Source organism: Molossus molossus, unplaced genomic scaffold, assembly GCF_014108415.1.
Source record: "Molossus molossus isolate mMolMol1 unplaced genomic scaffold, mMolMol1.p scaffold_m16_p_21, whole genome shotgun sequence".
NCBI classification, from domain to species: Eukaryota; Metazoa; Chordata; class Mammalia; order Chiroptera; family Molossidae; genus Molossus; species Molossus molossus.
The window spans coordinates 9,850,807-9,865,003 of NW_023425357.1; the positions used below are offsets into that span (position 1 = coordinate 9,850,807).

The 14,197-nt window shown below is 55.9% G+C and overlaps 1 protein-coding gene across 1 annotated transcript; it reads right to left on the reverse strand.

Annotated features, from left to right (window-relative positions):
- Window positions 1-1,893: 1,893 nt before the first annotated feature.
- Window positions 1,894-13,215, reverse strand: TOMM40 (translocase of outer mitochondrial membrane 40). The gene is made up of 10 exons (XM_036274792.1): window positions 13,141-13,215; window positions 12,764-13,043; window positions 11,988-12,055; window positions 11,436-11,528; window positions 10,568-10,669; window positions 10,382-10,487; window positions 3,998-4,120; window positions 3,755-3,831; window positions 3,539-3,641; window positions 1,894-2,533 (listed from the first exon to the last, which is right to left on the reverse strand). The coding sequence occupies exons 2-10, from the start codon at window positions 13,035-13,037 to the stop codon at window positions 2,394-2,396; spliced, it is 1,086 nt and encodes a 361-aa protein (XP_036130685.1). The 5' UTR covers window positions 13,038-13,043; window positions 13,141-13,215; the 3' UTR covers window positions 1,894-2,393.
- Between the last annotated feature and the right edge of the window lie 982 nt (window positions 13,216-14,197).

A 14,197-nucleotide genomic window follows, 5' to 3' on the forward strand; every position in this document is an offset into this window, starting at 1 on the left:
CCCTTCACACAGCAAGGAGGGGGAAGGGGGTGGGGCTTGGAGGCCCTGTGATGCCCCCAGCCCCCATGAGGGGAGGTGACATCTCACCCTCAGGCACCCTCCTCTATTCTGGGGCGCTGGGCATGGAAGGGGAAGTCAGCCACTGAGAACAGCCTCTGGATGAATACATTCTGGGGAGGAGGCTGGGGGCCTGAAATCCTGGGCCTGAGGGAGAAGGGAGCTGCTGGCAGACATGAGATGGGAGGGGTGGGGACAGCGCAGGACATCTAAAAGCCTACCTGGGCTTTGAGAGTGAACCCTGGGTCTTAGCCTTAGCTCCCGTTGACTGTGACCTTGGGCACAGATGAACGCCTCTCTGAGCCCCTGGCCATATTTGTGAGTCAAAGTCCAGAACAAGCATTGCAGATTCCAGGAGCTGCCGAATAGCCTGCCTTCCACAGGGCTGGGAGCGCTCCTGCTGCCTGGTTAGGACTGGGGACTCTGGAACCACACCACCCAGCCTGAATCTGAGCTCTGTCTGCTGCCAGCTGTGTGACCTTGGGCAAAGGACCAAGCCTCTCTGAACATCCAGTTTCTGGTTCACAAAACGGGGGAAACAGCTGCCCTTACACCATCGTTCAGTGATGCAAGAAGCTACAGTAAGTCCTCATTTAACCTCATCGGTAGATGGTCCTTGGAACTGTGGCAAAATGTTTAACCAAAGCAATTTTATCAGGGGCCAATTGATGTAAAGAAGAGTTAAGTTCCTACAGTGTCTCATCAATATTATGAGGAAATGACGAACAAAACGTTACTGGAGAACCTGCTGACCTCCTTGTGTGATGCAGAGAACAACCTTGGCACAGCGGGCCTTGTATTAGAACTAACTGCTGCAACTGGCCACGAGCCCTGCCACTGTCACCTCCCTAGCAGCTGTTTCATGAATCCAGCTGTTGTTTCAGGAGGTTGAGTCGAGGTGGGTGGGGAGGCCACACAGGAAGAACTAGAGTTAGGATTGGATCCCAGGGGGTCAGGGGAGGCCAAGTCCTGGTCCCAGGAAGGGGGCCTCAACCGCAGCCAGGCTGTTTCTTTGGTCTCAGAAGGTGCCGGCAGGGAGAGTATCATGGCTTCTCCAGGCTGTAAGGGTTCATTTCTACCCAGCAGCTTCCCTTCCCAGACCCTGGGGAGGTTGTGGGTGGCAGGCAGGGTTTCAGTTCCCACAGGGAGGAGCCAGGGGTGTTTACCTGAGCCCTAGGCGGACCAACTGATCTCCCCTACTCCCCAGCATCAGATACCTGAGACACCGGTGACCCAGCCTCCACTCCTCCCCCTGGCCCAGGAGCCCTAAACTCAAGTTCTCCCAGGGCAGGCACAGTGATTCTGAAATCTTTCCAGGTGCTTGTATCCTTCATGAGAATTCTGGAAGGTCCGACCTCCCTAGCAGAAGCCCTAATTCACCCCAGCACACACTGCCCTATTTTTGTCTGGTCCGTGGGCTGACACTCTGCTGAGCCAAACCGGCCAGGGCAGGTGCCCTTTTCTGTTGAACCTGGAAAGCTCCTGGAGCACCCTCTGCAGCTCCCACCCCGGCACTAAGATAGCCCCATCCTGTTGCTTCAGCTCCGCAGGCGTGAAGTCCCCTGCAGCGACCTGGGCCAGGTCCAGCTAGAGCCAGTGACCACAAGACCGCACCCTACCAGACAGGGAAGGCCTGTGATGTCCCAGGGAGGCTGTGATCCCAGGAAAGGCTCTTCCCTTCTCCAAGCCTGGAACGACTCCCTTTCCAGGTCACCCTTCCGAATTCCAGCCCTGTGGCACCCCCTACTGGCCACTGTGGGAAGATCAGGCTGAATGGAATGAACAAAAAGGGGAACAGACTGGTAGGAAAACCAGGCCTTTGATTTCATTTTTTTTCATGTATATTTTTTGTTTGTTTTTTTTCTGTAAAATGTCCCAGATCTTCCATAACTTATAAACATGATTTATACCGAGGAGTGGATGGGAAAGTGGGCGGGGGCAGATGGGGATGGGGATGCTCCTCTTCTTATTGCCCCTTGGGGCGGGGCCAAGGCCCTTTGGAAGGTGGAGACGCCTCAACACCTCCCTGAGGTTGTCTAGCCGCCTCTGCCCCTGGCGCTCAGAATCTGGCGTGCCCCTCGATTCCAGAACCCCTTCTGACCCCAGGCCCACTGGGCACACAGTCCCTGGTGCTCCGAATCCTGAGGTGCCCGTGGTTCCAGAACTCCTCCTCAGCTGCTGGGGCGATGGGTCCCCTCCTTTCTGCTGCCCCCCCCTGACCACCAAGGAGGGAGGGAAGGAAGAGGGAGGGGCGCTTAGGTCTCCTCTCCGTGCCAGGGGGAGGGGGAGGGGGATCTCAAGGAGGGAAGGAGTGGGAGGCAGGGGCCAGGAGGGGCTCAGCCAATGGTGAGGCCAAAGCCGCACTGGAACTTGTTCTTCCGGTGATTCAGGAAGGCCCCGAGGGCCAGCGTCAGGGGCAGGGGCGGCAGCTTCTTCTCCAGTGAGGCGCCCACGATCCAGTTGCTGTCCACGGAGCCTGTGGGCAGACAGCTGCGCTGAGAGCCGTGTGCCAGCTTCCCAGTCTCGTGGAGTCGTACTCCAGGCCACATCAGACACCACCAGCCAGTCTGCAGGCTTCCAGACCTGTGACCATGCTGTTCCCAGAAACCTCTTCCTGTACCCCAAGTACTTCAGCCCTAGGAGTAACCGGCTTGTTTCCCCTCAGCTCAGTGAGCCCTCCCCTCCAGGGAGCCCTCTGCCACCCCAGGGGATCCCCTATCCCAGTCCTGTCCACCCCAGGTCCTTGCTCTCTGGGGATGTGTCTGTCTTTCCTAGTGTGATCCCTGAGGACAGTTTGTCCCAGCGCCCTCGGCACGAGGCTGGACACAGCGGGTGCTCAGTGTCTGCTGGATGAAAGGCTGAACTGTCCTTCGGGCTCGTCTGCCAGAGATGACAGATGTGCACCTGCCTGGTGCCATCCCCTCATGGGAGGGAGGCTCCCTCACTTCCTGGGAGCAGAGCAGCAACCCCAACCCGGCCTCTGCTAGCAGAGCAAGGGCCAAGGCCAGAGGCGAAGAAACCCCGGGCCTCATCTCTGTGGGTAGCAGCCCTGCCCGAGGCTGACTAAAGCGGCCTGTGGGGTGGTTTTCATACCTCCCAAACCCGAGAGCCACTGAGGTCTAAGAAAGACTTCAGACTGGACACCAGGACTGGAGGCAGCCAGCCTGGGAGGAGGTTCTGGGCCTGCTAGTGACTGTGCCACCTCCAGGAGCCTCCTTTCCACTGATGTGAGATGAGTGGGGTGGGGCGGATGGGCTCCACGTGGGTCGAGTGCAAACAAGGGAGCGGGCTGCGGGCTGGGGAGGAACGTGGTAGGGGCGAAGCTCAGGCCCAGGCTCCCACCTTAACAGGCGTTCCCAGGTGATCTGGAGGCCCTCAAGAATCCCAGCACGATGCCCAGCACCATCTCCTTTGGCCTACACCCTATCGGAGCCGCGTCACCTCTGGTCTGTTTGCCATGTGGGGAAACTGAGGCCTGTACCTTTGAAGAGGAGGTTGGCCTTGGGCAAGTCCAGCTGGTACCCGAAGGAGACACTCGTGTCTTGCATCCTTGTGCTGGCCTCAAACTCCACGCCTACCTGCAGCTGGAGGGGCCAGGGCAACAGAGTCAGCTTCCCAGACTGGACTCCCGGCCACACAGCCCCTGGCAACCCATGCCTGAGGTGCGCCCTCGCAGCCGGTCTCTGGACCAGCTCACCTGGTCACTGGCTTTGTGGTAGTATGTCGCATGCATGCCTGCCTGGCCCAACGTTACTGTCGCCAACCAGTTGTTCACTGTAAGACAGCAGGGTGGGGGGTGGGGAGAGGTTACCAAGGGGACTTAGCAACCCAGGTCCCCCTCTTCCTTAGACCCAGGAATCCAGGCCCCTAGATCCCTCCTTTCTCAGACGCAGGGGTCTGAATCCCAGCCCCCACTCCTGCCCTTGGGCCCCAGGCTCACATGTGTATTTCCCAGCTAGAGACATGACAGTGCCCTCCTCCCCGGGCCGCCGGTGGTAGACCAGCTCTCCGCCCAGGGCCAGACACGGCGTGATACTCTGGAGGTAGTGGGCCACGAGGATTCCTGTGGGTGAGAGGGCAGGTGTTACCTGGGTTTGGTAGTCAGTTTCTGCCCGGCCGGGATGTCAGGCCAGACACGTGCTCCAGGCAGCCTGGAAGGCTGGCCCCTGCCGGAGGCTCAGGACCTGCCCTCAGGCCCCTCACACCCACTTCTAGATGGAGAGTTCACAGGGCTATGAGGTCAGCCTCTCAGACCCCGTGGGACCTCATCCGGTCTGCACAACCCCGGTGTAGCCGGCATTCGATCACCACCATTTACAGAGGAGGCTGAGAGAGTTGTCACTCACCCGTGGTCACAAAATGTGTGTGAGCCACTCTGCCGCTGGGAGAGGCAGGAGGGGAGGGCCAGGGAGAGCACACCTCCGGGTGCGAGAGGGCACTGCAGCCCCACCACTCGCCAGCAGAGTAACTGTGGGCCACTGGGGTCACTTCTCTGAAAGTGAGCCTCAAGAAGTAGCTGTGAGCAGAGTGTGTGCCCGGCGCTCAGCGATCGCTAGGACTGAGCCTCTGGCCCTCGAGGTGCCCGGAAGCCCCCTGAGTGTTTGCTAGCAGATGCCTCTCCGTCACTAGGCTGAGACTCATTCATCCTGTCTTTGGAGCCCAGGAGAGTAGACCCCACAAATGTGATCCTGTAGGAGGGGAAGAACCAGGGGGAGACGTGGTGGGAGATGCAGAGGGAGTGGCAGGGAAACAGACAAAAGATGCCTATGGAGAGTCAGGGAAGCAGAATGAGGAAGAGAGGGCAGCTCTGGCTGGTGCTGCTCAGCGGTTAGAGCACTGGCCCTCCCACCAAAGGATCACAGGTTTGATTCCTGGTAAAGGGCATGTACCCGGGTTGCAGGTTCAATCCCTGGCCCAGGGAGCACGGAGAAGGCAACCAACAAATGTATCTCTCTCATACTCATGTTTCTGTCTCCCACTCCCTCCCTCCCTCTCTAAAAATCAATGGAAAAAATATCCTCAGGTGAGGATTAATAACAACAAAAAGAAACAGGGCAAAGATAAATGTTAAGATTCTCTGGAGAGAAACCCACCAAGACTGAGCAGAGATAGGGACAGAATGGAGCATGCTGGTGCTTCTCAAAGAAAAAACAGATGCACACGCCTTGGCCACTCTGGCTCAGCGGTTAGAGTGTTGGCCCACAGAGCAGAGAGACCTGGGTTCGGTTCCTGCCAAGGGCACGTACCTCGGTTGCAGTTTGTCCCCGGCCTCGACTGGGGTCATGTGGGTGGTGACCACTTGATGTGTCTCTCTCACATCGATGTTTCTCTCTCTCTTTTCCTCCCTTTGTCCCTCCTGCTCTATCCGAAGATAAGTGCGAAAATGTCCTCAGGTGAGGATTACAAAAAAAAGAAAGAAAAAAGAAAAACAGACGCACAGACGCAGACTAGCTGAGAGAGCAGGGCAGAAATGAGGGGCACAATCGGTGAGTGGCACACCTAGGAGAGGGCTGCCAGTGGGGCTAAGGGGGGGCTAAGGGAGGCTAAGTGTCCACGGGCAGGCCCCAGTGGGCTGGAGCTGGTCACTCTGGGCTCACGCGAGCCACTATGTGCATTTCTTCTTCCAAACAGATGATAACGATCAACCCCTGGAGCCAGCTGTTAAACTATTACCAGCACACCTCTGGCCAGGACTACCTACTCAATCAACTGAGGGAAACTGAGGCCCATAGAAGGAAAAGTGAATGTCTAGAATCACAAAGGGAATTAAACTCACTGGCCTCTCAGCTCTGCCAACTGCCTGAACATCTCTCCAACTATCCCTCCTCTTATCTCCTGGGCCTGCCTTGCCCCTGCTCCCCCAGCAACTTACAGAGGGATCCTGCTAAAGCACAAACTCAACCCTGTTCTCCCCCTGTTCCGAACCTGCCGTGGCTCCCCATGTGGCTCTGCCCTAGCTTCCAAATAGAGCCACTCCCTCTTCCCATAACCCAGCCGGCCACACGTGCCTCCAGGCTGCAGGGACACACGGTGCTCTCTGCCCCTAGGGCCCCAGCACACACTGTCCCCCTGCCCGGTGTTCCCTTCCCTCTGTTTAGTCTGGCCAACTAAATATCTGCACCCACACATCTCGTGGATTTGGCTACTTCTCTCCAGCATGCCACTATCCCCATAGGACTCTGGCACTCACCCGCCCCGGTCACCCACTTCCACCAGACTCCTGCATCAGCAAGAACGCAGGAATCTATGGGAACTCAAATCAAGTGTGGTCTCCACTGCTGAAGTCTCTCTCCCAGTCCCCACGCGCCCCGCCCCAGGGAATCTGGCTCCTTCCCTGCCATAGCCCCCGCTCTGCTCCCCAAGCATATACCCTGGGCCCCGGCCGTGGCCCAGGACACTCTTCCAGAGATGCACAACTCGCTGCACAGGATTCACCTCCCTTCTCTTGAACATCTCACCCCTTCCACATCCCTATCTCCTTACCCAGCACCGAGCCAGCCCCGCCCCGCCATGGCCTGAGTTCCCTAGCCGGGCTTTGTTGAGACCAGCAGCTCTCATCTGGGGCCATTCACTCTGCAGGATCTGCAGCAGCCATGAAGTACCCAGTGAGTCCAGACCCCGTGAGAAAGTGGGTCAGGTCTGTGAGAGCAAAGAGCAGGCCTCGGGCAAGGGGCAGAGCCACGGACCTGGGAGAGAAGTCGTGTCTCCTGATCCTCCTCCCAAACCTGCTGGGCAGGGGCAGGTTTAGTTTCCACCCCCGGACCTTTCCCCTGCTTGGCTGGAGCACCCCGGGAATCACCTAGGGCAGGAGTTGCAGACACCAGGGGCAAGTGCTCAGGTAGGGGCAGCACCTGAGGGAAGGTGGTTCTTGGCCCGGGCCAGACAGGACCTGTTTCTGCACACATCCCCCCGCCCCATGCAGTGCCCTTTCCTGAGTGCTACCCTGTCTTCAGCCTCCCTCGGACAGACATGCCACTTCACAGACACTGTCTCTGTCACTCCAGGTGAGACAGGGGCCCCCATTATAAGTTCTCACAGCAACCTGGACTTTTCCTGAGAAGGATTTCTCAAAATAGTAACGAAGTCACTGTACGGTCATCTGTTTCAAGGGAAACGCCTCTCCCTCAGCCCAGGAGCCCTGTGAGGACAGGAGGGCTGTCTCGGTCCTTGCTGTGTCCCAGCAGCACCCTGCCCAGGGCTGCACACACCAGGTGCTCAGAATGGAGCAGCGGCTCCAGGTGAGCCAAGGCCACAGGGAGGGAACCAGCTAAGAACACGGGCCCTTGAATGAGGCCACGGTTCAAATCCCAACTCCTCTGCTTCCTCACTGGGTAATTCTAGGTGACTGATTTCACCCCGATGCCCCAGTTTTCTCCTCTGTAAAATGGGAGGGGGGCATAAAAACAGTGGGGTGGCACAGAGACACAATGCAGAGTGAGCCCGACCTACACATGTGGCCTGGAGCCTGGTGCTGAAGACGTGCTCCCACTGAACCCCCTAGCGAGAGGTGGTCACTGCTACTGTGCCCTTGTGACAGATGAGGAAACGGAGGCTGGGGGGTGCAGCCACCAGGGTCCTGAGTCTAAGCTGTCGGTGGTAAATTGACTTGTGTGCTCAGCAGTGACCTGGCGGCCAGTGCTGGAGAGCACAAAAGGACGATGCCGGCGGGGATGGGGTGGGGTGGGGGTGGGGGCTGCCCAATACCACAGAGAGCATGGACTCTGGAGTCTGACTTGCCACTTCCCCTCTCTGGGCCTCCATGAGATGGGGACAATGGCAGCACCTGTCCCCACAGAAATGATAGAGGGTCCAGTGCCCAGAATGACTGAACGAAGGACACGATGCAAAGCACATGCTTCGGGTCTGACAAAGGGCAGAGGGAAAGGGTGGGACCTGCCGTCACACTGCTCTCGCCTTTGCTCAGTTTTCTGAGCAACTACTCTGACCCCAGCAAGGTTCCAGGCGCTGGGCATACAGCGGTGAGCAAGCAGGTAAGCTCCTAGCCTGAAGGAGCTGACATCCTAGCGTAGAAGTCAGACAGACGGTAAAGAGTGAGACAATTTCAGAGGCAAGTGCTACAAAGACTATGGAACAAGATGAGGCGAGACCACAAACACGTGCACACTATAGTCACGGGAGGTCATTTAGTGAGGGTGACTTGTGCCCAGAGACTCATTCAGCCATGTCCAAACCAGAGAAGAATTCTAAGCAGTAGCAACAGCATGTGAAAAGGTCCTGGGGTAGAAAAGAACATAGCACTCCAGGAAGTGTCAGAAAAACCCACATGGCCCAACTGTAGTGAGTGTGTGAGCAGAGGGGGCAATACCTTCAGAGGTCAGAAAGGGAGAGACAATGTTTCTTCCTGCCCAAGGCCCTCATTCCCCCAATGGACAAAGATTCACCTAGGAGGCCTCTCATACCCAGCTTCCCCTGGCTCCAGGACTATGACATGACCCTTCCCCCTCCCTTCTCCTCCCCTTTTCAGCTGCTGGCCTCCTCCAGCCAGGGCTACTAGCCCCTCCTCTTCCTTTGGAGGCTCAAAAAAGGTAATACATCCTCCGAGAAGTTCCTTAGCCTACCAAAGGCTTCTGGCTTCCTGTCTCCATAAACACACTCAGTACTCACTGCCCAAGAGCCTGCTCTCCAAGATGGCAAATGCAGGAGTCAACAACTCCATCCTTCCAGCTTCAGCCCAGGAGCCATCTGGATTCCTCTCGTTTATCCCCCATATCCAATCTACTAGCAAATGCCATCAGCTCTATCTTCGAAGTACACAGATTCAACCACTTCGCATCCCCTCTACTGCCCCTGTTGCGAGTCCCTTTGTATCTGTTCTTCACATGTTAGCACAAGGGATCCTGTCAGAAGCAAAGTCAGATCTTGTCCCTATCAAATGCCTCCGCCAGTGGCCCAACACACTGAGTCAAGACCGAACTTCCACAAAGCCTCCTGTGATTGGCACCTTGACTCCTCTGACTTCTATCACTCACACTAACCCTCCTTCTTCATCCATTATACCCATTCTCTTCCTTGAAGTTCCAATAAACGGTCCTGCCCCAGTGCCTTTGCGCTTGATATTTCCTCTGGCTGAAGAGCTCTTTTCCCATATATCTTCTTGGCATATTTTTCCATTGGTTTTTAGATAGAGTGGAAGGCAGGTAAGGAGAGAAGGAGAGAGAAACACTGATGTGAGAGAGACACACTGATTGGCTGCCTCCTGCACAACTCCAACCGGGGCTAGGGGTCAAACCTGCGATCCAGGCGCGTGCCCTTAACTAGGAATCAAACCCACAACCCTTCAGTCCATGGCTCTCTTCTTTTTCTTTTTTTAAAGAATTTTAAATTGATTTTTAGAGAGAGGAAGGCAGCAAAAGCGAGAGCGAGAGAAACATCGATGTGACAGTGAAGCACTGATTGGCCACCTCCCAAACAGCCCTCACCGGAGATCAAACCGCAACCCGGGAAGGTACTCTGACCAGAATTGAACCGGTGAACTTCTGGTGCATGGGCCGATGCCCAACCAACCAAGCCACACCAGCCAGGGCACGACATCATTTCTTTATGTTCTGCTTTACCTGGGCCTGCCTCCACTAAAACGGAAGCTCCCAGAGGGCAGATTTAACTCTCCTTTGTTCGGGCCCTTATCTTCTGTGCCTAGAGAGTATACACGTACACGATCACTAAAAACTCATTATGTAAATGTAGAGAGATCAAAGGCAGACACCCAGAAACAAAATAAATAACAAAACAACATCACACACACACACACACACACACACACACACACACACACAATGGAGGATCTATAAATACAGACAGAGTCCAACAGTTCCTGCCCCCAACCAACACAAACAGTAATTTTCCTCGCCAACTTCCATATCTCAGACTATTGTCTCCTCCCCAGCTGCACGTGGAACCTGCCACCCTGGAATCTGTTCTGTGCTCTCAAACAACACCAGAGCCCCACAAGGAATAAGAGCAGCTCATTTCCTCGGGACCCACCATCACAAGTTTGACCCCCTATGAAGCTTTTCACACACATAAACTTACATGACCTACTCAATGACACCGTAAGGCGGCCCAACTTTACAGAGAAAACTGAGGCCCCCCCAGAGGCGCTGGAACCTGCCTTCAATTGTAAATTAAGCCAGTGGCAGAGCCGGGGTTTGAACCTGCTTTCTCACTCACGAAGCCTGATGTTTCCAAAACCTTCCTGCCCATGCCCACTTTCTGGATGGTAGGAAGGAGGTACAGAGAAGAGGCTGAACTTTCTGGCAAAGCTGGGGCTGGAGTATGACACCCCCCCAAGCTCTGTGCCTCTTACCTGAACCCACCAGGACATCTGGGTTCCCCAGGGTGACGGCCGCTGTGAAGTCAGAACCCCGGTATTCCCCGTCTACCTGCCAGTTCACAAACTTCGACTGCTGGGTCTGTGGGGAAGGACGAGAGGTGTGAGGGCAGCCTGGCGCTCAGGGTGGCCAGTGGAACAGCCGACTCAACTCCTGCTCACCTGGATGGCCATCTTGGACCTGAGGCCGGGGCCCAGCTGGTGAATGACCTGAGCGTTGAGGCTGCCACTATTGTCCATGTCACCCACCAACACAGGGAACGCCTGTGAAGCAAAGAGTAAGGGGAGAGATTAGAGGTCTAGCACATGGAAATACATAAGTGATAGGCCCAGGCAAAAAGCGGAGAATCAGAAAGCTTCAGGCTGAGGTCTCCCCTTCCAGGAAGCCCTTCCTGACCACCTAGGCCGAATTAGGCTCCCCTCTGGGCTCCCGTAGCCTTTGGGTTCCTCCATTTCAGTCCTGCCCACCTTGGACTGTTACTCTCCAGGAACAGACCTGTCCCCTCTCTCCACTAGACTGTGAACCCCACAGCTGTTTCAGTAACTGCTATATCCCCAGCACAGAGCCGGGCGCAGAATGGGGGTACAATGAAGGTTTGTTGAATAATTTATTGAATAGAAATAGTTAACTAACTCAGTTTCCCAACTCCACCTATGTCCTGCCCCAGTCTCCTTCCAGGCCTCCAGTTTTGCCCCCACTCCCCTAACCTAGTCTGCATCCTAAAAGACATTTCTAAGGCATAAACCTGACCATGACCTTCCTAGTTCAAATCTTTCCATGGCTCTCCAGTGCCCCCTAGAGAAAGTCCAAATGCCTAGTTTGGCATCCAAAGCCTCCCACAGCACAGGACTGGGCAGAGAGCAGGGGTTCAGAAGGAGGGAATGTTCCAATGCACCTTGGAGAGACCAAGTCCCCCCTCACAACACACCCTCAGCAGCTCTGGCCTGCTACTGACAAAGCCTTCTGCTGTTTGGCTACCTATCTGTTAGAAGAACGACACAATGAATGAAATGACAAGAGGAACCTCACCTCTGTGGGACTCAGCTGCTTTGTCCCCACATACGTGACCCCGAAGTGGTAGTTGGACTCCCCGATTGTGCTGAGAGCTACTGTGTGGTTCACCTGAAAGAAGGAGGGATGTGGGGATGAGGCTGTAGGCCACACCCCCATAAACCCAGCTGAGCCCACCTCCGGCACAGCTCCTCTCCGGCCTGGGACAGAGGATATTTGCCTATTGGGCTTCCCTATCCAGGAGGCAAAGACAGGCACCTCTGGGCTGGGCAGGGAGTATAGACTTGGAAGTGTGGTCTGACTAGATTAGAGACTTAGAGAAAGAATGTGCTGGGGGTAGGACTACATATCTGGCTCTACACTTCTACCTGGATGTTTTTTGGGGATAGGTATCTCTGGATTCTGGGTTCCTAAATACTACCACTGGCCCCCACTGAGAACTCAGCCTGGCACTGTGTCTCTGAGTCTTTTCAATTACCAAGGACTCCAGCTCTTTAGGGAGGGGTAAGGAGGTTGTGTGCAAAGATGCAGGGGCTGGCTGAGATGACCTCTGGAGGCAGGAAGGCTCACCTGGAAATGGTTACTCAACCCTTTGTTGACTGTGAGCTTCACACCTTCCATCTGAATAGGAAACAGCTCTGAAGAAGAGAAATGCTGTCTCACACACACATACACACACTTCTCATCCTAGCTTTCCCTTCTTCAAGGACCCACAGCAGAATATCCCACAAAGTATCCCAACCAGCAAAATGGCAGTATAGCCTAATGGATGGGGCCAAGACCAGAGCCTTTGCCTGCGTTTAAATCCCAGTGCCACCGCCTACTACTGTGTGTCTTTAGGTAAGTTACTTTATCTATGTTAAACTTGTCATCTGTAAGACGACCCTTAACACATAGAAACAATGCAAAGATTTAACGAGTTAACCTACACTGCAACCTGGAACAGTACTCAGTAAATCTCCACCACTTTTGCTGTCACGATTATTCCAAGCCAGAATGCAGAAGCTTAGGGGGTTCCAAACCCACAAGACCCTTGCTGACACTGTGACCTTGGGCCTCAGTTTCTTTGCTGATCATATGAGGAGGGTGGCTTGGCTAATCCCTGGGGCTCCTGAGGTCCCTAAAGCTTTTCTCTCCTCCTATGCCATTCCAACACGAGGTTCCACCATTTGATCCCATCGTTCTAAGCCCCAAGTACAACGTTCCACCATCCGATCCCAACGTCAACTCCTAACGCTGTTAAATAACTCCAAAAGTCGGTGCCAATTCCCAAGGTTGCCTCAATGTACTACCCGTTTCCCCAAGATACCGGCCTTCACACCCCCGCCAGGTCCCTCGCCCCTCACCCTTGCACTTCCGGTGGCACTCCTCGAACGTGCCCGGGTTGGGTAGGCAGCCGCAGGCCCCATCATCCGCGGTTCCTGCGGCGCTGGCGGCCGCAGTCCCGGGGGTCCGTTCCGAACCTCTACCCGCACCAGCCCCAGCACCCAGGCCGCCCCCGAGCGGCGGCAGCGTAAAGCCCGGAGGAGAGGGAGGAGGCGGCGGCAGTCCCACGAGGGCGGGCGCAGGCGGCGGCGGTGGCCCTGCGGGCGGCGAGCTAGCGGCCAACACGTTCCCCATGGTCGCCTGCGAGGGAAAAGGTCAGAGGGCGGAGGTCAGGGCCCGCGCGCTCTGGACCCAGTCCCCAGCCAACCCCCGCCCCGTTCCTGGCCCCGGTTCTCACTAGCGGCAGCGCCTGTTCCCGGCCTGGGCTCCGCTCCCACCCCGTGCGCCACGCGCAACCGAACCCACTGCTGCCGCCGCCACCACCGTCGCCCCGCCCCGTCTAACCTATTGGTTCAGCGTGTCCTAGGTTCCGCCCACCAGTTTCAGGGCCTGGCCCTACTATTGGAACCATGGATGAAAACTCCACCCACTTCTTTGGAGCGTCCCTTTTTATTGGCTCCCATTCTCAAGCAGCTTAAGGCACACCTCCCCGTCCTGACCATTGACTCGTGGAATCCATGCCTATTGGTTCGCTACGCCGCGGGTTCTAGTGCTCACCTACCATTGGTTTTTGCTGAGTACTTTGCAACGCCCACTAACTCGTCGCCTCCGCCCCTCTTCAGAGGGCGCCCCTCTTTCGACTTTGCCCCGCGACGAAGTTGCCAAGATAATTGGCCGGTTTTGGTCCTTGCAGCATTCTGATTGGCTCCGGCAGGCAGAGGGCCCGACCCTGGTGACATAATCAGTCTGGTGCGCTTATTGGCTAACGTGCCAGGGTCGAGGGACACGGGTAAAGGTAGGTTGCGCGGCAGAGGCTGCTAGGCAGCAAGGTCAGGCCTCGCGTCCCACCAGGCACCGCGGCAGAGGGGCAGTCCCCAGTCCCGAGTTAGCGACAGAAGACCGGAAGTGGTGGTCCTTCCCACAGTGCCTAGGGAGAATCCTAACTGGTTGTGTGAACCCTCTCCTGCTTCTTGTTACCCACAATGCCCTTTACCCGTTTAACGCGACAGTTGCCATAGATTCACCACTCTCGTTACCCATCATGCCTCTGTCCCCAGCTCCCCACACCGTCTACCTGCGTCACCGCGGCTTCTATCTTTGGCCCATTCATTCCTATCCCATTACCCAGCATGCCCCAGCCCCATTCATTTCAGCTTCGTTGTCTAAACTACTTTTAGCACATTTCTGCCTGTTCACTTCTGTCGTTCTTCTAGCCCTTCTTTAATTAACCATCATGTTTTGGGTCTATTACCCAGCATGCCGTGGCCCCTATTTCTCCATTATTCATCTCTGCC